Source organism: Octopus bimaculoides, chromosome 3 (assembly GCF_046866305.1).
Source record: "Octopus bimaculoides isolate indiv1 chromosome 3, ASM4686630v1, whole genome shotgun sequence".
NCBI classification, from domain to species: domain Eukaryota; kingdom Metazoa; phylum Mollusca; class Cephalopoda; order Octopoda; family Octopodidae; genus Octopus; species Octopus bimaculoides.
Genome location: NC_142930.1, coordinates 84,812,483 through 84,838,114, shown reverse-complemented (window position 1 = coordinate 84,838,114; position 25,632 = coordinate 84,812,483). Strand labels below are relative to the sequence as shown.

Genomic DNA, 25,632 nt, shown 5'->3' with positions numbered 1-25,632 from the left:
AAGTACCTTTGGAGGAACAATCTAGCTTTCTATCGATATTAACAGCGCTCTTCCATGTCTCAGTTGACATAGCAAACTGTTGGTAGAATTATGCTACTATAGAGCTGGATCTTTGTAAGCTAATGGTGTTAGAGGACCAGATAGTACGTATTCTCTTGAATACGGTTGATGTTGATCTCAATATCTCCGTTGTTATTGATAACGCTACCCAGATAGGTAAATCTATGTATTGTCTAGATATTTTGCTGTTTGATAGTGTCCACATAGAGTCCTTGTGCAGCACTGCCTTGCACTATGACATCCCTCAACATTTTGTCGATATCTTTAAAGAACTTTACTCAAATTTGCGATACTATGTTCGACCGGAATCGAGAAAAACAGACTTCTTTGGACATTATTTCTGGAGTGAGACAAGGCTGCATTCTGCCGCTCCTTCTGTTCTCATTGGCAGTAAGATACCATGGAAACAACAGACATGACTGAAAGACCCGGACTTTGCTGATGATGTTTTTCTGCTCAGTGAAGACAATAAAAGCCTATAACAGCTCACATCAGAGCTAGAACAGAACTAGATGGAAAAGACCAAAACTATGAACATTATCACATATAGACTGCCAGCATAAAAAAAGTAATGTTCTTTCAGCCAGAATGCCTGAAAGTGTCGCCAATATTACCAAGTACACTAAGGTAGCGAGCTGGCAAAGTCGTTAGCACGCCGGGCAAAATGTTTAGCGGCATTTTGTCCGTCTTTACGTTCTGAGTTCAAATTCCGCCGAGGTCTGCTTTGCCTTTCATCCTTTCGGAATCGATAAGATAAGTACCATTTGATTACTGGGGTCGATGTTATCGACTTAACCCCTCTTCGAAATTGCTGACCCTATGTGGCACCTTGGGCAAGTGTCTTCTACTATTGCCTCGAGCCGATCAAAGCCTTGTGAGTGGATTTGGTAGACGGAAACTGGAAGAAACCCGTCGTGTGTGTGTGTGTGTGTGTGTGTGTGTGTGTGTGTGTGTGTGTGTGTGTGTGTGTGTGTCTGTGTGTGTGTGTCTGTGTTTGTCCCCATACCATCACTTGACAAACGTCCCCGTAACTTGGCGGTTTGGGAATAGAGACCGATAGAAAAATACTAGGCCTACAAAGAGTAAGTCCTGAGATCGATTTGTTCAACTAAAGGCAGTGCTCCAGCATGGCCGCAGTCAAATGACTGAAACCAATAAAAGAATATATATATATATGTATATATATATACATATATATATATATATATATATATATATATATATATATATATATATATATAATCATTCACTCGTAAATATCATCACACACAAGATGGACAAACATTTCTTCTTAAGAAAATACATATTCAAATAAGTAAACCATAATATCATGAATAGCAAAAACGAAACCGGTCGATATATTAAAACTATGTAAAGTGTGTGTATTTTCCTTTTTTAATTTCTCATATATATGTGTGTGTGTGTGTGTGTGTGTGTGTGTGTACTTACATTCACACACTCATACACTTATATACATAGACATAAGCATATCCACACTATGCATGCATATTAATATTAAGATGTGCGCTTCTCAAAATATGTATATCGCTATTCATATACATACACACAGTTACTACACACATACATATACATACGTATATACATACATATATATATACACGCACACACTCGCTCTACACACAGTTATTACACACATACATATACATACATATATGCATATATATATATATAAACGCACACACTCACTCTTTCTCCCTCTTTCTCTCTCTCTCCCACGCTCACACATGCACATATATGTACACAGTTACACACACACACACACACACATACACACACACACACACACATACACACACACACACACACAAATCAGCTCACATGTACATAAGCAATCAAATAAAAATACAAACCTAAGAACTAGCAGCAACAACAACAGCCACAACTATAAAAATCCGCCAAAAAACAAAGTGCTGCTAATTAAGTAGACAAAGAACTAAAAACACATCACACTATTCTTCCTATTGAATGATATCAAAGAAGAATGTGGTCCTGGCTTTTGACAAAAGTTATTTACACAGACCAAAGCCTTTAAGGTACATCACTAACTGAATGACAGCAAATTAGCTTTAAGTTACTCATTATAGTGATGGATTTAACTAAACTCACCTATACGCGTATAAATATATACATACATACGAACATATAATATATATATATACATACATGTGTGTGTGTGTGTGTGTGTGTGTGTGTGTGCATTCATACATGAATATGTACATAGATAATCACATTGGTAAACGTATACATTCATATACGCTCTTCGTATACATAGGCGCACACAAGTGTACAAATTAATCATATGTACGCGCATTCTTACTCACACATTATGCCACCATGTAATGATGAACATCACAACACAACAAAGACATCTTACAAACATATAAATGCATTCGTGCACCCATCATGCAAACGCACACACGCATACATACATATGTGTATAAAGATATATATATATATATATATGTATGTATGTATGTATGCGCGTGTGTGTGTATTCATATATATCTGTGTGTATAGAGAGAGAGAGATGCATACATACATACATCATACACACATACATACATAAACATACATGTATGTCATGCATATAAACATATTTTGTGCACTCACATTCACGTACACACCACAGAGCATGTATGCACGTGCATTATGCATGCACAATTTGCATACATATATAATACACACACGCACATATATATATGTATATATATATATATATATATATATATATATAAGCAATGTTAATTCTCTAAATGAAGTATTAACAGTAACTGCACGATAAAGTGTAGTATATTGCCACTTAAGTGTGGCTGACCCCTAGGGGTGGATGTTACTGTTGCTTTTAGCCCCAGGAGGACATATATACCTCCATGAATGCATACACACATACAAACATATATGCACACACGCATACACATACACATATACACACACTGCACACATGCATATAAGACCACCACCAGTTTTCTCGGATTTGGGGTTATAAACTAACACACACACTCACACACATACAACACAGGCACATCATATCACACACATACACATCGTATCACATCACATATACACACACACCACGTGCACTCCCACTCATCACAACACAAACACACACATACTCACACATTCACGTGCACACACAGACGTAAACAAACATATACACACAAGCACCATATTTGAACACACTCATTCATCCATGCGCACGCACTCACACATACGCGCGCACACTTAAACACACACGTATTAGCACACTTATATATACTCACACACACTCACACTACATGTATACGTACCATATGTGCACGTACATACACACGCGCGCGCGCGGGCACTTATACACATACTTAAGAATAAAGTAAGCAAATGGATCTACATCGGTTTCGTGATGCATATTCAATTGTTCAATCAGCTGAACTACAAACTCGTTGAGTATTCCAAGAACCATCGTGACACCCTATGTGGAAAAGCTGAACCAGAGAATTACGGGTACAATCCACCCGATGGACTTCTTTACTGTTTCAATCTACCCAATTCTACTCACAAAGTTTTGATTAACCATGAGTTACGCTAAAAGACATGTCCAAGATGCTTGGCAGTCGGATTGAAACCGGGACCGCGTAATTGCAAAGCAAGGCTACATTCACACACACACACACATACTAATTCCGTACTAAGACGGTCGTGTAACAATCCAGGAAATTGCTCATGCAGTGGGAATAAGCACTGGATCAGTGCATTCCATCTTAAGGAAGAATTTGTACGAGCGGAGAGTGTCAGCGAAATTTGTCCCTTCAGCGCCGGCAGATCAGCAGAAGCAATCCGCAAGGAAATCGCTCAGGACATGTTGTACTGTGCAAACCACGGCCCAGATTTCATAAGGAGAATCATCACTGGAGATAAGACATGGGATTATGGTTCTTGATCAATACGTTCGGTCACCTTGCGTGAAAACGAAAGTCCGACAAACGCGCACTATAAGTATATATTCTAAGCGTAGCAGCCGGGAACTGACGTGGCCTACCGGCGCAGAAGTTTTCAGGCATGCGCAGGAAGAGTGGTGTTATCTCCCACCCAAAGGATTTTCCCCACGCGGAATTAGTTTTGGCGGGAAAAAATAAAGTCGGATGCATTTTGAACGCACCTCGTATGTGTCTATGTACTCATGCGTGAATATCAAACAGTGTGTGGGGAGTGTACATGTGTATGCATTTGTGTGTGTTTACTTCTGTTGGGGACAAGAGTATCTAGAGATCTATGCATATGTGCGTGTATAATTATATATGCATATGTTGATGTGTATGAGTGTACAGGGTGTCCACAAGGTCTGGGTACATGGAGTAAATAAAAACATAATATAAACAATTAAATATAAGAAATAATAATTTCTTAAAGTATGTGTTAATCCCCGTGTACCCAGACTTTGTGGACACCCTGTATATATAGAAGTGTGTGCATGAGTGAATATACATTTGTATATATATGTGAGTATCTATATATGTGTGTGCGCGTGTACGTATGTATGCTTTGGTGGGTGAACGAAGTATCTTCAGTTGTGTGCATATCTGAATATGTGTATGCACATGTGTATGCAGGTGTATATGTGTATACGTTTGTAAGAGTATACAAGGTATATGTACATGTGTATATATGCGTATTTAAAGGAGCACTCCGTCGGTCCTAGCTGATACGATCAACGGAACAGCTTGCTCGTGAAATTAATGTGCAAGTGGCTGAGCATTCCACAGACACGTGAGCCCTTAACGTAGTTCTCAAGGAGATTTAGCGTGACACAGAGTGTGACAAGGCCGGCCCTTTGAAATACATGAACTACTCATTTTTGCCAGCTGAGTGGACTGGAGTAACGTGAAATAAAGTGTCATGCTGAAGGACACGACGCGTCGCCGGGAATTGAACTCTTGACTTTACAATCATTAGCCGAATGCCCATAACCACTAAGCTACGCGCCTTCACTATATTCGTGTATGTATGTATGTATGTATCTATCTATCTATCTATCTATGTATGTGTATTCATGAGAGTGGATTGTACAAATGCCTAAAATCTAAATGTATGTATGTACGTACGTATGTACGTATGTATGTACGTACGTATGTATGTATGTGCGGGGGGGTGCTGAAAAGTTCCGAATTCTTTTACAGGGTTTATGTGTTCGTTCTGTTGTCTGTAAACAAAGTCCGTTTTTGTGCTTTATGTTCCCGTTCATTTTTCTGACGTCCTGTACCCGAATACGCATCTATATATACATGCAGATGTAGGTATGTACATATGTGTAGGTATACATGCATATACTCATATATCACCCTATTTGTGGTTCGTAGAGCCTATCATATAATGACCTAAAGCATTATGTGTGTGTGTGTGTGTGTGTGTGCATATACATACATACATACATACATATATATATATATATATATATATATATATATATATATATATATATATATATGTGTGTGTGTGTGTGTGTGTGTATGCACACACCCACGCATACGCACACTTCCACTGAGGAAGGAGATGGTTTCTAACAAAGATACAAAGCTCCATCGTTGGAATGTAGATAACAGAAAAATGCAACATTTAAAACTTGAAAAAAGTCTTGCATATTTTACTGTTCTACTTCCAAATTGCATTTATTATGTGCGAGTTAGTTGGGTGATTTCTTTTTCTGAAAATCCAGGCTTACATAGATTGTCGCCTAGGAACGTACACCAATTATTATTGGCGTAAATGTGAATTTATAACCTGGACTTAGAAGCTGGAGGTTTCGATGCAGTTGTCCATATTTATCGTCTTTTTCTTTGATTTTCAAAGACATATTTACACCAGTAAGACAGCTGACTTCAAAGACGCTACATACTTCTTGTTTGTCTGCATGTCTATCTGTCTCTCTCTCTCTCTCTCTCTCTCTCTCTCTCTCTCTCTCTCTCTCTCTCTCTCTCTCTCTGTGTATGTCTGTCTGTATGTAAGTCTATCTGTCTGTATGTATGTATGTATGTATGCATGTATGCATGCATATGCGCAGATTTGTATGTTTTGCTTTATGTATGTGTTTTCATGCATATAGCTGCATATCTAGACATGCACATATATATTTAAATGATAAACTTCTGGAAAGTTATACAGATTTTTGCAGTTCCAGTGATGGACTGGATCTTCCGTATTAGCTTTCTCCTTTCTGGTTTTGAGAAACCTAATTTCTCAAAAGTGTTACATATCCCAGGGCCCCAATAATTACAGGTATAAACCTGAATTTGTAATCTGGATTGAGTAACTGCAAATTTCTCAATAGTTCAGCATAGGTGTTCTCTTTTTCACTGATCTTCAGCTTTATGTTAACATCCGCTGGGCGGCTAATTTCCACAACTGTGCAGTTTCTCTTCTCTATCCCAAATCATTATATAAGGTCTGTTGTGCTTACATTTTATTAAGGTCTTCACTAGAATGTACCACCAGTATTCCTTGTTGTTATGTGTGGCTATTGCTTCTACCATATTGTGGGTTCTTATTTCTTTGTCCTCAGAATTATCCTTACGTTGGATTTCATTATAGAGCGTCCTAGTTACAATACCACGTCTCATCGGTTGATAATAACGTGATGACATTTTCGGACAACTGCTTATGATGTGCATGATTTCTTCAGTGTAAACTCCACAAAGTCAGCATCGGTTTCGAATGTATGTATGTATGTATGTATGCTTTATAGTATTTAGTATCGCTTTATAGTATATAGTATCGCAAAAAAAGGGACTATAATAGTACCAGTCTCTATCATGACACTGAATTCTACGTCTCCGAAATTTTTTTAAAACTTTTCTTTGCAGGGGACATAACTCTTGCTAATTATTAGCCGTTCAAGGGAAACTACTGCTAGAAATGCTACTAGATCAGCCTACTTAATTGGGAAATGTGTATGTATACCGTATAACAAAAGACGAAGACAGGTGTATAAACAACAAACAGGTTACGCCGTATGTAAATATACAAGTTTGATTTTCGAAGCGCTGAAATGTATGGTAGAACAAGTAGAAAGATAAATTTTATTCAACGCATAGATACTGAACAGTATAGATATAAAGGATAAAATCCTTTTTTTTTTTTTTTGCTTTTAAAAAGAAAAAAGGTATATTTGTTTAACGCTCAGGAAGGTGAAAAAGTCTTCTACTTTCGAGCCTACGCCCTTCAACAGAAAGGAACACGAGGAAATAAACAGAATGAAAAAAGCTTTTGGAGCTTTATATATATATGTATGCATATGTGTGTGTGTGTGTGTGTGTGTGTGTGTGTGTGTGTGTGTGTGTGTGTGTGTATATACACATGCATATATATGTATATATATATGTGTGTGTATATATATACATACATAGTTCAGAGTTCATTGTTTGTTTATACCTGTCGTCTCGTATACGAAACGTAGCAGCGAAAATCAGTAATTCTATGTGGTTACAAAGCCAACATCAACCTCTCGTTTTTCATCTGCCAGCTTGTCAGTGCTGAAGAAGCTACAGCCACAACCCATTTCAATTAACTGACAATCATAGCTCTGAAACGCAGCAATATCGACCTTATATTTTATTATACTCTGTTGCAACGGAAATAGTATGGCGTTCAGGCCGGCTGAGTTTTATTTCATTCAGCTGGGTTGTCACACTCCAACAGTACATCCGTAGATTTACCTTTTGTTAATACAGTTCTATATTTGAGAGATGAGGAATTATGTACATTATTTACATTTCACGGATATTTGTCCTCGTCTTGTTTGTTGTTAACACTACGTTTCGGCTGATATACTCTCCAGCCTTCTTCATCACTGAGCACCCTGGGAACCAACATTTACACAAATTTTGCACATGTTCAGCTCTTTATGCATAATTCTGAGTACAGTTGCTTTTTGTTGGCACTCCGTCGCTTACGACGTCGAGGGTTCCAGTTGAACCGATCAACGGAACAGCCTGCTCGTGAAATTAACGTGCAAGTGGCTGAGCACTCCACAGACACGTGTACCCTTAATGTAGTTCTCGGGGATATTCAGCGTGACACAGTGTGATAAGGCTGGCCCATTGAATTACAGGCACAACAGAAACAGGAAGTAAGAGTGAGAGAAAGTTGTGGTGGAAGAGTACAGCAGGGTTCGCTACCATCCCCTGCCGTAGCCTTGTGGAGCTTTAGGTGTTTTCGCTCAATAAACTCACAACGCTCGGTCTAGGAATCGAAACCGCGATCCTATGACCGCGAGTCCGATGCCCTAACAACTGGGCCATTGCGCCACCACTGTACAGCTGCCACACCAACTCCAAACCACATTGCTTTATGTCTTTAGAGACATATGACGGTCTTCATCGAGAAAATTGAGAAATTTTCTCAACCATCACTGATGTTCTAACGTCCGACTCCCTCCCAGACATCTCACCATCTCTCACCTCCTCTCTACTGTCCTTGAACCTCTTGTGCCAGCGAAAAACAGATGCTCGGCTCATACAAGTTAATCCATAAGCAGTGTGGAACATTTCACAAGTTTCTGTAGCGCTTCTGCCCAGTTAAACACAAAACTTTATTGAATAGCGAGCTTCTAATTTGTCTTCACACCCATATTGCATTCTACAAACTAGTCAGCTGTGGCAGGCAGTGTATAGTTGAGTTACGTTCAAAACGCTGTAACAGCCGTCTCCTTCAATCTGGAATTTTAAAGAAGCTGGTAGGTCAGCTTATTAGATGTACAGTTATACTAAAATTACAATAATCTAGTTGTAACTGCCTCTCCTAAAAAAATTCTCAAACTTTCTGGAATGCACCTCGTACACACACACACACACACACACACACACACACACGCAAACACACACACACATACACACAAACACACACACACACACACACGTACATACATACATACATACATACATACATACATACATACATACATACATACATACACACATACATACTAATGAGACAAACACTTGTGTATCAAAGTGACATGCACACATATTACATGACAACAAATATATCCGCACATACATCCACATATATGCACACACACTAACTCATTCATATACTCACAAGTCCCAAAAACTGCTTTGGCCCAAACATAAGGCCAAGGAAAAATTTAATCTCATACATACGTATGGATATGTTCTGTCTCTGTCTCTGTGTGTGTGTGTGTGTGTGTGTGTGTGTGTGTGTGTGTGTGTGTGTGTGTGTGTGTGTGTGTGTGTGTGTGTGTGTGTGTGTGTGTGTGTGTGTGTGCGTGTGTGTGTGCGTGTGTGTGTGTGCGTGTGTGTGACAGGAGAGACAGAAAGAGATTAAGTGCATGATTGTGCTGGGATCGCTCATCTCCAGCAATTTTCAGATTTCGAACGCATGAATTATTTCCCTTGGACTACTATTTATTATATCACTTTTCCAGGGGAGGTAATCAGAGCAGATGTGTTGTCAAAAACTGCAAGCTTGTCTTCATATATTGTTTTTATACTTCTAAGTATCTCCTAGAACAGGCAAATGATTAAAAAGAACGATGTGTAGTCTTGTACGTGAATAATAGATGATATCCCCAATTACTCCAGATGTATTCCTGTTCATCGAAAACTAGACAACAACAAGTTATTTTTTTTATATATTGTTTATTGCTTCCATATCTCAGCTGAAACAAGATTCAAAACTTGATATGTGCTTCCGATCTATGGCTACTGTTCTTGTTGTTGTTGTTGTTGATGATGATGATGATGATGATGATCTTTTTTATCTTCTCTTACTCCTCCTCCTGGTCAGCTCTAATCGAACAGACCTTTGATTAAATGTATTTCAATCGTAACTATACCATCTTTTGCTGCGTACAGAAAATAGAGACGGATAGCTAGAGAAAAAAACAATTAAGGTGAGATAGTTAACTGAACCTGAGATCTGTGGATGTTACAGATAGGATTATAAAAAAATTACATTCATGGATAGGCATGAACCCTCTGGACGCGAATGGACATCAAAAAATGGCTGTAGTGATGATGACAACTATAAAGGAGTTTAAAAGCATATGTCTCTAAATTTTCTTTTCTCAGCATGCTAAACTTCAAATCTAGTTTTTCACATAAAGGTATAATGGTATAAATTGGCAGAAATATGTGAATAGTTTATGATCATTTTATAAAAATCAACTTTTACTATATACTATTAAGATGGTAGAATAGTGTGGAAGATTTAAGATTCTTTCATGGAAGATTATTAATTTTCTCTTGAAAATGTTTTTTGAGTGGGTATGTGGTGGCTTGTATTCGTGCATTATTAGTGGGGTTTTTGGGGGTTTTTTACTTTGTTAGAGTAAAAAGGGCTTAGGTATTTCCAGTTGCCTAAAGGACCTGTAGCAATTTTATCTGCCATAAGGGAAAACAGTTCCATTCAACAGCTAGCATTTCTTCCTCGACTTCTAGTGGTGCAGAAAATTATCCTTTCATCTCATTATTATCGATCGTCTAAATTTTTTTTTTTTTTTTTTTTTTTTTCAGATAGCTTTTAACAAAGAAGTCCAGAATCTTACCGACCAAATTAACGGTTTGCGGTTTCCAACTTCCAGTCCTCGTGCAAGACTTTGCAGACGTTCGTTTCCTAGACTCCGTAATACAAGTACTAGCAGGGAGCAGACATCTATTTGTTGGTATCACAACCGTTTTGGAATTCATGCACATAAGTGTATTTCCCCGTGTGCCTTTATTTTGGTTATACAATGCCAGGAAAATTCCCTTACCAGAGGCTAAACGCGACTACGTCTCTGGAAAGACCATCAAATTGTCGCATTTTTAAAATCCCCGATGCCAATTCCAAGCAGCATCCGTTGATCTCCGCAAATCGGCCAATAATGCTACATGCTGCGACTGTAGTATTTGGCCCGTGAGTTTATTGACCGATTCGCAGAGACCAACGGCCGTTACCTTACATGCAGTAAATCACTCTGCAATTCATACTTTTGGTGAAGAGTCACTTACTTTGGATATAAATTTCCGATGACAATTTCGACGGGTTTTTATAGTTGCAGACTTACAGTATCCGATTCGCCGCACAGATTTATTTTTTGCATCATTTTAATCTTTTGGGTTATTTAAGAAATAAACGATTAATCGACTCAAGAACTCATCTCTCTGCTTAAGGTACGTTTTCCAGCCCTTCTATTGTCAGTTCACTTTTTTTTCGTTCCATCTTCTAATCATTTCCACAAACTTTTTGTTAAAATTTCCGGATATGGCTCGGAGTGTTTTTCATATCAAACCTCCAGTACATACAGTAACACACCATATGTCGCATCTCGTCCCTTGTTGACCTGTATAGATCGTTTTTCTAGATAGCCTAAAGCCGTACCCATCAAGGACATTTCATCTCTTACGATTGGAAAAGCACTTGTGACTGAATGGATTTCGCGTTTTGGAGCTCCCCTCGGCAATTTGAATCAAATCTCTTAGCTGAACATTCAAGCTTTCTGACTACTTGACGGATCCGTACCACTGCTTACCATGTCTAACGGGATGATAGAGCGGTTTCATCCTCAATTGAAAGCAGCTCTACGCGCTTATCCCGAGTTTTATCCCAATTGTTTTATTGAGTTTTCGATCGAGTGTCAAGAAAGATCTCAGTTTTTCGCCAATGGAATTACTTTATGGCGCCCCTCATATATTACCTGGTCAGATAGTTACAAATACAACTGCGGTTAACCGAAATTTCGATCCCGCAGATTATGTTCATCGATTGCGAAAATACACGATGGAATTACCCCCGTTTGTAACCAGATTATAATCAATCAAGTCTTTTGTTCTACCGGGTATTCATAAATGGACTTCTGTTTTCATACGCAATGACGTAGTCAAGCAACCACTACAGCAGTCTTATACCGACCCGTACCGAGTGTTAAAAGTAAAAGCCAAGTTCATGATTTTAGACGTTCAAGAGAAACATCAGACTATTAGAATAGATCGCGTAAAGCAGACTTTTACTGATTCACCTTCTGAGCAACATCACCCCACTTCCCCACCCATACCTACATCCACATATCCTACGCACACCTCTAACACAACATCTTCTAATCATACACCAGTTCTAATCATACACCAGTTCTGATCATACACCCACTCCAGCTCGTGTTACCAAGAGTGGTGTAAAAGTCCATTGGCCAGCCAAATATGCTCACACATACTATTTTTGATTACTTTGTGAATCCTAAAGGCTTCTATGCTGAACTGTTCCGCATTAATTTTTCTTTCCAGGTTTACGAAATTTCCTTTTTGCTTGTTCTCGCACCATTTTGTGTTTGCGAACTCTAATTATTGACAATATTGTTCTCATTTTTTTTTTTTTATTCATTTTCGTACTTTTTATTTTTTATCGTAAATTTTACTAAACTATTTGTATTTCGTGTTTTTCTCGAGAGAGAATTTCACTGGTGCCAGGGTGATGTAGCAAGACCAATTTCAATTATGGCATACTGAAGTCGATTAGCCTCTACGAGACTCAGCACGTTAATTTGTAATGATTGGTCATCTTACAGATTGTTTTTCAGTAGACAATGTTGTAGTAATTAAAGCGATGACAAAGACCTCCAAAAAATGGAAAATATGGCATCTTATCACTATAAAGCTGGATGTTTATAATTATTTCTAGTGCACTAGTGTACCCCGTCTCTCTCTCTCTCTCTCCAGTTTGTTTCAAGTAAAATTTCTGTTCCTGAAGACAATGTTCAAGTATCGATTAATGAAGAGATATCAGGCATGGCTATGTGGCTTCAAGTTCGATCCCACTACTATTATTTATGGCTGTATTCACTTCCAGAGACACTGATAATCCCTACAAAGTTTCTCTCAGTGTTGAAACTGTCCTAATAACATCATTAAACAATTAGCCCACTGTCGGTGCATCATGTTTCCATGAGTTTTCTCCCCTGTAATAACAAGGCAATGGCAGGGGAGACAATTCTAGAGAAAATGCAGTGTCTAAAAGGTTAATAACTTTGGGAGGGGAATGAACTCCATGATATCCCCAGACTTCTATAGTTAATAAAATGTAGCCATAATGTCACAAGATTTTATGGATGACTAATGTCTTGAAAGTATTTTCAAGATTTAGTAATACTGAATCATGTACATACAAATTTTCTCTAAATTCCTATGTTTTCATTCACTAAGATTCAAGATTATGATTTTGTTCCAAAAACCACTTTTCAAAATGACAGTACTCCAAACCCACCCTAATTTTTGGGTTATTTGAATTTTTTTTTTTTTTTTTCACATTTTAAAACAATGGAGATTGCAATTCTGAAAAGAAAATTAATTTGAAATTTTTAAAAAATTTCTTTCACTCTTCCTTGGTTTTCAGAATCCTCATGTATGCCTAACATTAATGTTCCAGAGGTTTGGAAGCCATCCATCCATTTGTGCATACATGGATGACTTCTGAATGATAAGCAACAGACAAAGAAAGTCACTCAACATGCTAAAAGTAACATCCAAATCTCCCTCAAACTTTGCACCTTTAAGCTATAAAGGTTATATATAACCTTCCTGCTATCGGTAGATATTAAAGCCCACTATCACTCGTAGTGGTCGTGAATACTCATACATAGCCTAACACCTGTGGATGTGTTCTATGCCCAAGAAACAGTAAGTTATGTAGAGTTGAGTCAAACTGTTATTAAATGAGGGTGGGTTGAAAACTTCATAGGCTGACTATGAAGATATGATGCTAGAACCGTGAAATCTTGCATGCATTAATTTCGACTCTTCTTATTAATAACTGCACTGTTTCTTTCCAGGTAAACTGACATCTGACTGCTCAAAGAAGACTTCAAAAATAACTAGTGCTGACTTCTCTTGAAAGTGAACAAAATTTTGGTATCGCAGGGTTATCAACTACCAGCAAAGAAAGGCTTTAGCCCCCAAGGACATTCATGTTAACATGGTTGCTACATTAAGGGATGATGCTCCAGCTTTATCAACAGGGTAAAAGTAGGCAACTGAATTTAGGAAAGAAATTGAGTCTTGAAGATGACCCAAGGTCTGAATGTCCTGTAACTGATGAAAATATTGATTTTGTTCAATATATGGATGACAGGTGAGTGACTATAAATCAAATAGCCAATGCTATTAGTATATCTCATCAGTATTCTCATCAGTTGAGAATATTCAATACACTAAACTTGGTATGTTGATCTCTGTTCTATGGCTGCAACATCTGACACCTGATCAAAAGCACACCAGGCTGATCACATCACAGGAAAATCTGACAGTTTCAGGCAGATCCAGTTGGTTTCTTTGTGTTGGTTTCATCAATTTGAGTCAGAGACAAAAAGACAAACCATGAAGTGGAAACATCCTTCCTCACCTGCTCCAAAGGAGGTCAAAGCCAAAGGTCAAAGCTACCTGCAAGGAAGGTGATGGCCTGTTTCTTGGATGCAGAAGGCATTGTATCTATTATCTTCAAAAGAGCCACGCCATCAATGGAGAGTGGTGTGCCAACTTGCAGAAGCAGTTACAAAAGGCTATCAAGACCAAACGCCCAGGAAAACTAATGAAAGGGATCTTGTTTCATCAGGACAATGCTCCAGCACACAAGTCTTTGATTTAAATGGCAGCTGTGCATGACTGTGGCTTTGAGCTAGTTGATCTCCCTCCCTATTCTCCTGGTTTGGCCCCATCTGACTATTATCTGTTCCCCAACATGCAATGTTCCTCAGTATTGCAGTAATGATGATGTCGTATCTGCTGTTGTTGAGTTTTTTTGACAAACAGTATGAAAGCTTCTTTGCCAATGGGATCCAAGCACTGCAACACCAATGGAAGAAGTGTGTGGACCACAAGTGGGACTATGTTGTAAAATAAACCTCATTCAGTCACATTCCATGAGTTATCTTGGTCAGCTGATGAACTTTTCAGCCAACCCTTGTAACTCCAACCAAATGTGTTGAATGCTACTTTTTCTAGTTTGTTCAGTTGTGTGTAGACACACAATCAGCGTTTTTTTATATCTATGAATATCTATGTGCACTCACAACATAGAAACTCAATGTTATAAATGATCACCAATCAACATTTTTACTTGTACTATTTTCATCTGGCATGGACAAAATGTGTTGAAGCACCATTCTATATTGCTGGGAATCCTGAACAACGTAGGCCATGTTATGCTGCATCACTTCATCTTTCAAAGTTCCAGGGTCGATGTCACCATTGAGTTGTTGGACACAATATTGAAATCCTGGATCAAAAAGAGTGACTTAGAGAAGAACAAATGCATTCCAGCAGCACTATGCTCCTTCTCACATTGCACTCAGAATTCATAAATGGCTCAAAAAGAATTTTCATGAGCAAGTAACTTCCTCTTAGCTCTTGATTTGAGTCCACTCAACATCTGTATCTGAAGAGGGAAACCACCTACTGGCAACCTCACAATACCAAAAGTTTGTTGACAGCTAACATCATAGATATTATGGATAACAAGGATGAGAATGAAAATCTCCAAGGATTCTCGCTTTGAGTGAAGTGAAGGTTGTATGATGCTTTTGTATGAAATATAATGTTGCATGATGATGGTGGTGAAATATGAAATTGAATGTGAAGTATGTACAAAGGCAGGAAAGAAATGAGATGAGCTTGCTCAGCTAGATGTGTAATGTTCATGTGCATGAAAAACGAAACATAAATGAGCTGAGAGAAAAAACTGGGTCTCAGAAGAATCAAATGCAGTGTGTAAGAATGATGATTAAGCTCATATGGACATATGATGCACAGAGAAAATTATTGTTGGGTAAAGAAATGCTAAGGAACACAAACTGATAGGAACCTGAAAAAGAGGAATACCATGTAAGACATGAGATGTGGCAAAAGGTGAGTTTAGGGGGCTGAAATTCCTGAATGATATATCAAGGACTCCAACAAGTGAAAAGAACTATGATGAAGGCACATCCAACACATACAAGCATGGGAATTCAGACCTAAAATGTTCATTTGGATAATGATAATGATGAGTAATCCTTAAGCCAAAATGCTGGCAGATCATATCCAATTCATCAGCATTGTCCTATATCTCTAAGCAACATACTCAGTAGTCAGATTCAGTCCATTCAATCTTATGTAGGTACCCTATCTAGGAACAACTCCAAAACAAATGACAAAGGTCTCAGCTTCCAATATTCAGATGAGGTAAGAAGCTACTCCACACAATGATCCTAACAACTGCATATTAGTTTTCTGTTATCAGTTGTCTATAATTACAGGTGTGCATGTTTATATAATCTAAAACTCATTTGGCAATTTTAAAAAGGTGTGTCAAGAAGGAAGTAATTTGTCCTAAGTTTTGTCTAAATTTGTTTTAGAACTTAATTCTTTAATCCTACTAGGATTGAGAGACAGACATGGAAAGTCTGGAAGGAAAATGAAAGTAGAATGTATTACCAAGTAGCTTGAAGGAAATCTAGGCATCAGGTATACCTGGCTAGGGTAGAACTAGAAAAGAAGTTTAAGCATGTTCTGCTATATTAGGGTTGCAGGTATGTTCCGGATTGCAAAAAAGTGTATCAAATCAAAAGGAACGAAGATGTCATTTAGAAGGGTATCTGAAATTATGAAGGTACATTTGTTATTGCTGCTAATGACAAGAAAGAGACATGGAAGTGCTACTAAAGGAGATCACTAAACAAGAAGAATGCATGGGATAGAGCAATTAAGCACATGAAGGAATGGAAAGCTACTGGTACATCAAGGATAGTCACTGAGATTTTCAAAATAAATGGTGAATCAACAAATAATTAATTAGGTAATAACAGAAAGGTGTCATGTCTAATGACTAGTGTAGGAGTATCACTATAAATTGCACAGGAAATACATAAGGGAGATGAAATTGGAGTGGCATCAAATTGTTATGAATGTCACAGGGTTTATAGTAGAATTGATTAGAAAGTTAACCTAAACGATATGCAGTTCAGCTTTATGTTTTGAAGAGATACCACAGATGTAATCTTCCTAGTGAGCCAACTGAAAGAGGAACACTTACCTAAGATAAACTACTAAACCTAGCATTCATGGACTTGGAGAAAGCCCTTGACAGGGTACCACACTCAGTAATCCAGTGGTCACTAAGAAAACAAGATGCAGATGACTGGCTGGTGAAGGCTGTAGAAGCTATGTACATGGATGCAGTAAGTAAAGTGGCAGTCAACAATTAGTTCAACTATGAATTTATGTGTGTAGAGTGAATGTGTAAAGTGTTATTGTATAAAATATTAGAGTTACGCAGTCAGTTTCGCAATTGGTTATATATCCAGTATTTCGTTTCGTGGGACCTCAAAGATATTTTGTGTTGTGTTAGAGATATACATTCGTCTACCTTAGAATTGTGTTGGTTGTTTCCATCTCGTGAAAAGAAGTTTTTACTTTCTAAAAGGAGGAGGAATATATGCAGGGCTTTTTAAAATACGGAATTGTCTCCCATGACATTTGTAATTTTCAATTTTACCATGTAAGGGAGGCAATCACGAGTTTATATAAAAACATATTGCACCGCACATACGCGTATGTGCACGTATACACACAACACCACCATAGCTCATGGTCACACTGTGTCTGATAATGCTGTTTAAATATACTGTATATGTGCACAAATTATATCTACATAATAAATATATCCTAGCACACAAACACACACATGGATGCGCGCATTACGATTATGTACATGCATACACGAACAAACACACATTATGAAAATTGATGAATCTACAATGTTAGTTTATATTTTTACAAAACTCATAGTTTTCCTTCCTTTGTGATCCCATATTACTCATTTTAGCAAACAAGCAGTATATGGAAAATATCTAAATTATAAGTCATTTACTAGATTACTGGATGTTCTTTGTCATTTGGCTGATTTGAGAAATAATACAAAGAGTGTGCATGATTGCTTTAAAAAGTGGAGATTTCATACAGATACAAAAGAAAAATAATCCATAACGTACATAATTCATTTTTTAGAACAGTTGATACCAAAGCCTTCAACTTTTTCTATCCCAAAGGGTTTTTCAATTCACTATTTACAAGCTTTTATTTGTAACTTTGTGCTTCAGAATCTGCTGTTCCAAAAGAGAATTTTTTCGTATTCCCTCAAAAGTTTAAAATTCTTAAGATGCGAACAAGTGTGTGTGTGTGTGTGTGTGTGTGTGTGTGTGTGTGTGTGTGTGTGTTATACAGAATAATTGAAAATAATAGTATAAAAAGAAAACCACCTGTGAGTGTTGTAATGTATATGTGGCAAAAATATAGATGTAACAGAAGGTTAACTCTGTCAACACTGAAAATCTCATCTATTCCACATTGAACATCAATGACTGTCAGCCAAAATGTGAAGAGATAACCTTTCATGTTACATCTGTATTTCTGAAATATATTGATCACCACACTTGCATGTATGTTTTGTTTTTGTACCGTTCATTTTGAATTTCCCTGTACATGTGTGTGTGTGTAACAAAAATGAGCTAAGAGAAATAGTTTGGAGTGGCGAATGGCATGTATATGACAAAGACAATCAAATAGATCTGTTGAATTATCATACAACATAAATTCTTGGTTTATTAAAATTATCTCCATCTCTTGAGGATGTGTCACAATTATAAATGGCAATTGAAAACAGCTCTATACAAGTAAAGGAGATAATCTCAAAAACCAAAGCTTTTCCAAACTTGACATGCCGATAAGGGAAAAATGAACAGGCTTATTGTCTGGAGAAAAAATGCATGCATCCATACATACATACATACATACATACATACATACATACAAGTGCAAGCATAGCTGTGTAATTAAAATGTTTACTCTGGATCCTCAGTCTTAGGTTCAGTCCTACAGTGCAGCCTCTTATCTAAGTGTCATTACTATAGACATACAGAGATAATACCCCTTCAACAGTACTATTTAGCAAAGGAGCATCTCACACCACACCTTAGCTCACTTCCATGATATGAACAATGTAGAGGCAAAAATCCTGAAAGCCTTTACAAATATTATGCTTTACAATATCTGATGATCTCTCATAGTATCTTCACATTATTTCCTTTGTTTCGGGTCTTGGACTGTGACTTAGTGCCACCAGGTCTGGTCAATCATATCACCCACAGTAATTATTTTATTGATCTCTATTTGTGGAACCACTATGTCAGGGATATAAAGGAACACAAATATAATCAACACTGGATCCTAAACCATAAAAATAAACACACAATATGTATATAGGCTGTTGCACTCACGATTGTTAGATCATGGGTTCGATTCCTTGACTGGGCAGTACATTTCACATTGTTCCAGTCCCCCTTTCAATCAGTAGGGAATATTAGCTTGCTCGCCTAGCCAGCAGAGTGGCGTCATTTGAAGGCTAAAACAATGCAAAACACAGTGACCAATGATGTGTAACATCTGACAGCTTGGTCAGTCACATAATCACGTGATATATATATTTATGTATACACACACACACACACACACACACACACACACACACAAAGGCTTCTGCAGTTTTTGTCTACCAAATTCCATTCACAAGGTGTAAACTCAACCAGAGGCTGTAGCAGAAAACACTTGAAACATGTACTGTGCAATAGGACTGAACCTGGTACTTCATGGTTACAAAATGAACTTCTGAGTCATGCAGCCACTGAAAATATAAGTCACTGAAAACCAAAGATCAAGATTCTGCTTCAACAGCCACAAATATACTTCAGCTTTGATCTGTTGCTAGCTATCTACAAACTTTGAATGTGACCTGTTTAGAGTACTTTTCAGATATCTATATTTGTACAGTTATGAATTGTGAAGACTATGCGCATAAATAAAACAAAAAATACATCTAGCTAATCCACTTGCATTTGCTAACACGCTAAACCCACCAGCACACAAATGCATTTCACTTCCTATCTTTAATACTGCTACTGTTTATCTTAAATAGTCCCTGTTTATCTGTGTATGAAGAAGTGTAAACTGAGAATTATATCAACCTGTCCTTCTCTTTTTCATTGAGAAGTGTTTACACATTTAACATGTTAAACATGTCCATTTCCAGTGAACCTGTAATGTCAGTGTTGAATGATAGATTAGGGACAGATAATTCAGTCATGAGGACAGTTTTTGTAATGTTTTCAAAGAGTCATTAATAAGCACCAAATGAAATAGAAGACAAAATAAAAAAAGACTGATAGACTCTGACCCACTAATAGGATTCAATTGCTTACAACAGGCAACCATATTACCAAATGGACTCGGAATGTCTGTTATTGAATTTCTTCAAATTACAACCTATAATTTGCTTCTGCTATTTTAACCATATTATTTTATTTCCATAAGGTAACACTCTGTAACAAAATTTTTACTTTTATTTTCGTCTTTAGTCAGTAAAGTGTTATTTCCTATTTGCTTCAATCTAGAAATCAAAGAAAATGATTACTATTCCCTTCAAACCCTGCTTTTGTAATCTGGACATCAATGTTTTGAAACTGACATATTTTCCATTACATTTCAGACAGACTCTGTACTGAGTTACTGAAGCAGAAAATTGTTATAGCAAATATTCTGCTCAATACCACCGATTTGCTTGTCAGTTGCTTAATCTTAACCACTTGAGCATGCCCCTTAGTGGCTGACAATATGTGTATCTTTGATCGTGAGCAGGAGTAGTTGGGGAACATCATAGCCATGTGCTGAGAGGGATTCTTTAGGGTTTGAATAAATATCATAACAAAAGCAAAGTCTGAAGGAAATATCAACCATTTTCATACTTTCTGGGGGTAAGCAAATAGGAAATAAACAGTTGCTATTGAAGGACTAAAATTGTGTTACACAGTCTAATAGGTCAATCATCTTGTATTAGTTGGAAAAGCTATTCTATTATTGTTCAAATTAGTGTGGTGTAATCTGTTAAAATCTTAGTAGTTAGTTCAGAAATGTTCATGGTTAAGCAACTTCACCTTTGTTAATTTGCAGTTTTCTAAAAAAGATTTATTTTTAATTTTGAATAAAAGAAGAAATATATGTTGAACCCTAAATCATTTTATGCTTTACTTTTTTTATGTATTGGTTATGTTTAGATTATTTATTTCAAATTGTGATAGCAATAATGAATTCTTTTTACTAGATACATTGCTAATTTTGGTTACAAGAGTATAGATTGCTACTGATACTTAGTTTCTCAACCTTAGAGGAATGACATGGAAGTTGACCCCAGTGAAAACAGTGATAGACCAAATTATATAATATATATAGTAACCAATTGGTAATTTTACAGTTTTGGGCATCTCCATCATGTTTCATGGCAATAACACTGAGAATGATGATGATGATGATGATGATGATGATGATGATGATGATGATGATGATGATGATGATGATGATAATGGTGATGATGATGATATGAAAGAGAAAAAAAGCTGGAATAGTATATTTAGAAATCTGCATATGTTATATAACAGCTGATTCTGAATAAAGATTCAACTTTGCACAAATCTTTTGGTAAACATTAATAAAATGACTGTTCAAAAAGCTAGGGATTATATTCCCAAAACTTTAATGGTTTACACTGAAAATAATGTCTTGACTTACACAGATTTACTGAATAAGGAAGAATCAACATATTTCTAGAGAACTGTTTGGCAATTTTGAGTAGATGGTCGTTTTTAAGGCATTCCTGGACATTGTAGAGTTTAGTCTAATTACTCAACTAGTAAAACACAATCACCACTGATAGAGGAAATATTACCAAAAAAAGATTAAAGTGAAAGATGAAGAGGGTGAGAGTGTGCATCAATCAGATGGATGGGACTGGCTTAAAGACAACATGTGTCTTTTCTACGATCAGACACAGTAGTTGAAGCTAAAGAAACAACAAGCTGCAAACACAAAAATAATATATATCTAGTTAGATCTAATTGTAAACTCCTGTTTAGATGGCATCATCTTAGAAAGAGGTGTGTACAGATAATAAACAAATCTTAGTAGCTTTACACATTAGGGACCTAATTAAATAATTAGAGTTTAACAAGGCAAAATATAATAAGCACTGCTCTTCGGCAAGTGTTCTGTAATGGCAAATGCAACAGTAACAGCAAATATAAGTTGTTTCATACAAATATGTGCAAGCACTTAGAAGTCATATTGTTTTTGCAGAAGGAAAGGAATATTTCTTCCTCTCTTTTTTTTTTTTATTATTTTGTCAGTCTTTAATTTCAGTGAATGCAAGCATTGAATAGTCTTTTATAGTATATTCATATTTATAGTAAATTGAATAGATCAAACTTAATCTAATAATAATAATAATAATGATTATGATGATTTCTTACATTGGCACAAGGCTACGAATTTGTAGGAGATGGGTAGAATAGAATTCATCAACTCCAGTATATGACTGGTACTTATTTTATTGGCCCATCCCTAGAGCAAGAGGAAAGTTATGAAACCCAGGCAGGATGTGAATATAGAAGAACCAAAACTAAATACTGTAACTAGACTTACTTTGACAGTAAAAAAAAAAAATGGAAAATTGTAGTGTTTATGTTTTCCTTGTTCATTAGTGAAGTGTAATGGTTAAAATAAGGAAGTGCAACAGTCACAAACTCATTTACTAACAAATTACAGCCACACAACAATGCCTGTCACAAAATAATTATAGTATTATTGTTACTATTACTACTATAAATATTGTTACTATTACCATTAGCTTCATTACTTGCTAGTAACGATGGCTGTAATAATAGTAAAAACAATCATTTCTAGCAATGACATAAGGCCAAATATTCGGGGATCATTAAAGTCAACTGAACTGACCACACAGCAAGCAGATTAACCAAATGGCATATAATGAAACATAATAGTGTTATTGTTTATCCCCAGGTCAGTCCTGATAAAGCAGACTTACGATCAAAGGTGTTCCAACCATGACCATCCACGTCTTGTATTCAATTGTAATGTTTCTATGATTTCATTAAACAATGCGCTTCTCACTTTTAAGACAACAGGGTGTGATTTGAGGGCGATCTGGTCGGTGTTTCTAGCAGGTCAAATAACCACCCAGACTCCTTTGTTGGATTGTAAAACGCTAAAGTGATTCCAACAACTAGTATCAGTAAAACAAGAAAACAAAAAACAAAAAAAGAAATCTTTGACATCAGAATGAATAGATATGTTCCTATAGAATATAGATAAACTTAAAATACTATATGTAAATATTTACTGTCGCAATGGAGAGAAATTTAATGAAATGGGCACATTTTGATTGACGTTGTTAGTGGTATTAAGACATGGCTGGTAGCACTGTATTTCTCTTTCAATGTTCCCAACAGGTGGAAGGGGTGACACGGAGCGAATGGTATTGTTGCCTTGAGAGTAGTACAACTTGTAGTCATTGACGGATGAAGGAAGCTCACTTGTCAATGCTTCTGATGTAGCATGACGGTGAGCAGATGTCACAAAACTGGCTTCCTGCGAAGCAAGGCTGGTGACGTGAGGGAAAGTTTGCATTTGGTCATGAATATCTGTATACTGTGGGTGTTGCTGCTGCTGTTGTTGCCGTTGCTGTTGTCGATGTTGCCGCTGCTGTTGTTGGTGATGATGCTGATGAATTATACTAGATTGATGCTGGCCTCCTCCACTCTGTTCATGATGGGGGGTTGTTGGAGGAGAGCCGTGGTTGTCAGACAGAGAAATAACTGGACTGTTGTTGTTACTAGCATTGTTATGATTACTCATGTGTAATGAAATGTCCTCACTGGAAGGAGTGTAACCACTGTAAGAGGACTCATTGTATGGTGAATGGCCTGAACTGCCACTGGTTTCCAAATCAATAACTATAGGTTGTCTACTACTATCTTTAACTTGTTTTAATATTCTGCCTGAACCCTTACATTCAGACATGACTTTGTAGAGAATTCCATCAGAGCTGCCTTTTCGTTGGTCGCTGTTTCCGACCTGATGAATGGGCACCATAATGGGTGATCTGTATAGGCCGCTAACTGGTTTGGTTTTACGCTTGTGAGACTTATTAGCAGTTTCTGATGTATCATTGATGGGGAGTAGAGGTTTGATATGAACATGCATCTGAAAAAGAAATTCATAAGTAAATAAATGGTTAACATATCACATCGCAATTTTTAACTAAACACACTGCATCTCATCGAAACAATTGGGAAACTTTTATAATAGTGGCTGATGTGCATGAATATAGTTCTTGTAACAACAATATGGTACCATATATTCTAGTGCAGTGGATATAACAGCATTACATTCAACTAAATTTATTCAGTTTCATTATCCTAAATAACTAGTATAGTGCACCATACATTGCACATCTTCAGATATCTATCTGATGTTAGAATTTCTTACATAAACAGCATAATAGAATAGGTGACAAAATAGATGCCAGTTTTATATAAATAATACAGTAGAATAAGTGATAGCAGCTCCCGATAAGATGCCATATAAGTATTACTCAATGACTTTACCTAGAGTATTATGAGTAAATATAAATTTATAAAGATGGTGCTAAATCTAAGAACTAGAATCTCACACTCACACACACACACTCAAAGCTGCATACATGTATGCATATACAAGCACAAAATTCATACCTGCACACAACTATATTGCTTTGAAATCAATAACTCTTTATAGCTCACATGCGAAAAGTCTTTAAAACATTATTGGAGATTAGAGTTCAATCAGATTTGTAAAACAATATAGTATCAAAGTCACAAACCAATCACAACCAGTGCTGTACTTGAGGACCTGACACCATTGACAAACACAACTGGTAAAACCTAATGATATCACATTCTATACAGTGACTGATAACTTTGCATTAGCAATCATTTTCACAGTTACCACAATACTTCAGCATTAACAAAATCAATCTCCTGCAAATGCTCATCAAAATTATTAAGACAAACAGGTGTATGAATCATTTAATTCTACATGCTTAGATATCTTTCTTCACTAATAATTCCTATAAACATGACATTAAATTTTATAGTTTTTCTTATGAACATCTTTTTGAAAATGACAATTAAATTACACACAACAGATATCAGATGCACCATCTAGTAGCAAAAATTATAATGTAAGAGGCTGCAACCTAGTCACAGAAATCATTTGAACAACATTTCTGTGGTTGAAATCAAATGCTGATCAACATCATCTTTGCAGGTAATATCATCTTCTAAGAGTCAAAATTTTATTTGGTGTGAAACACTGTAGATATATCACTAAACCATATCAAGGTGGGGGAAAACCACATCCATATCTATAACAATAATTGAAATACATAGCACAAAAAAAAACAGGTTGAACGCTGAGCTGATAACAAAGCTAACAAAAAGCAAAATCAATTAGGCAATAATGTTTCTACAAAATTGTGTGAGTGTTTGTGTGTGTGTGTGTGTGTGTGTGTGTGTGTGTGTGTGTGTGTGTGTGCGCCTGTGTGTGTGTGTGTGTGTGCGTCTGTGTGTGTGTGTCTGTGTGTGTGTGTCTGTGTGTGTGTGTCTGTGTGTGT

At 36.8% G+C, this 25,632-nt stretch overlaps 1 protein-coding gene and 1 long non-coding RNA gene across 12 annotated transcripts in view; one reads left to right on the top strand and one right to left on the bottom strand.

The window, feature by feature from the left end:
• The first annotated feature begins 4,885 nt into the window (after positions 1-4,885).
• On the top strand, positions 4,886-23,217 carry LOC149136620 (uncharacterized). 5 transcript variants are annotated; one of them, XR_016241129.1, is made up of 2 exons: positions 4,886-5,067; positions 10,587-23,217. It is a non-coding gene; the product is annotated as an uncharacterized LOC149136620 (long non-coding RNA). The 5 variants fall into 5 exon arrangements; XR_016241126.1 differs by lacking the exon at positions 4,886-5,067 and adding an exon at positions 6,683-6,767; XR_016241125.1 differs by lacking the exon at positions 4,886-5,067 and adding an exon at positions 6,695-6,779.
• Positions 21,641-25,632, bottom strand: part of LOC106872997 (uncharacterized) — a 72,251-nt gene continuing 68,259 nt past the window's right edge. For all 7 annotated transcript variants that reach the window (XM_052966251.2, XM_052966250.2, XM_052966252.2 and 4 more), the window contains one exon: positions 21,641-24,182. In XM_052966251.2, the coding sequence (XP_052822211.1) occupies positions 23,316-24,182 (867 nt within the window). In that variant the 3' untranslated portion in view covers positions 21,641-23,315. The remainder of the gene's footprint in view (positions 24,183-25,632) is intronic.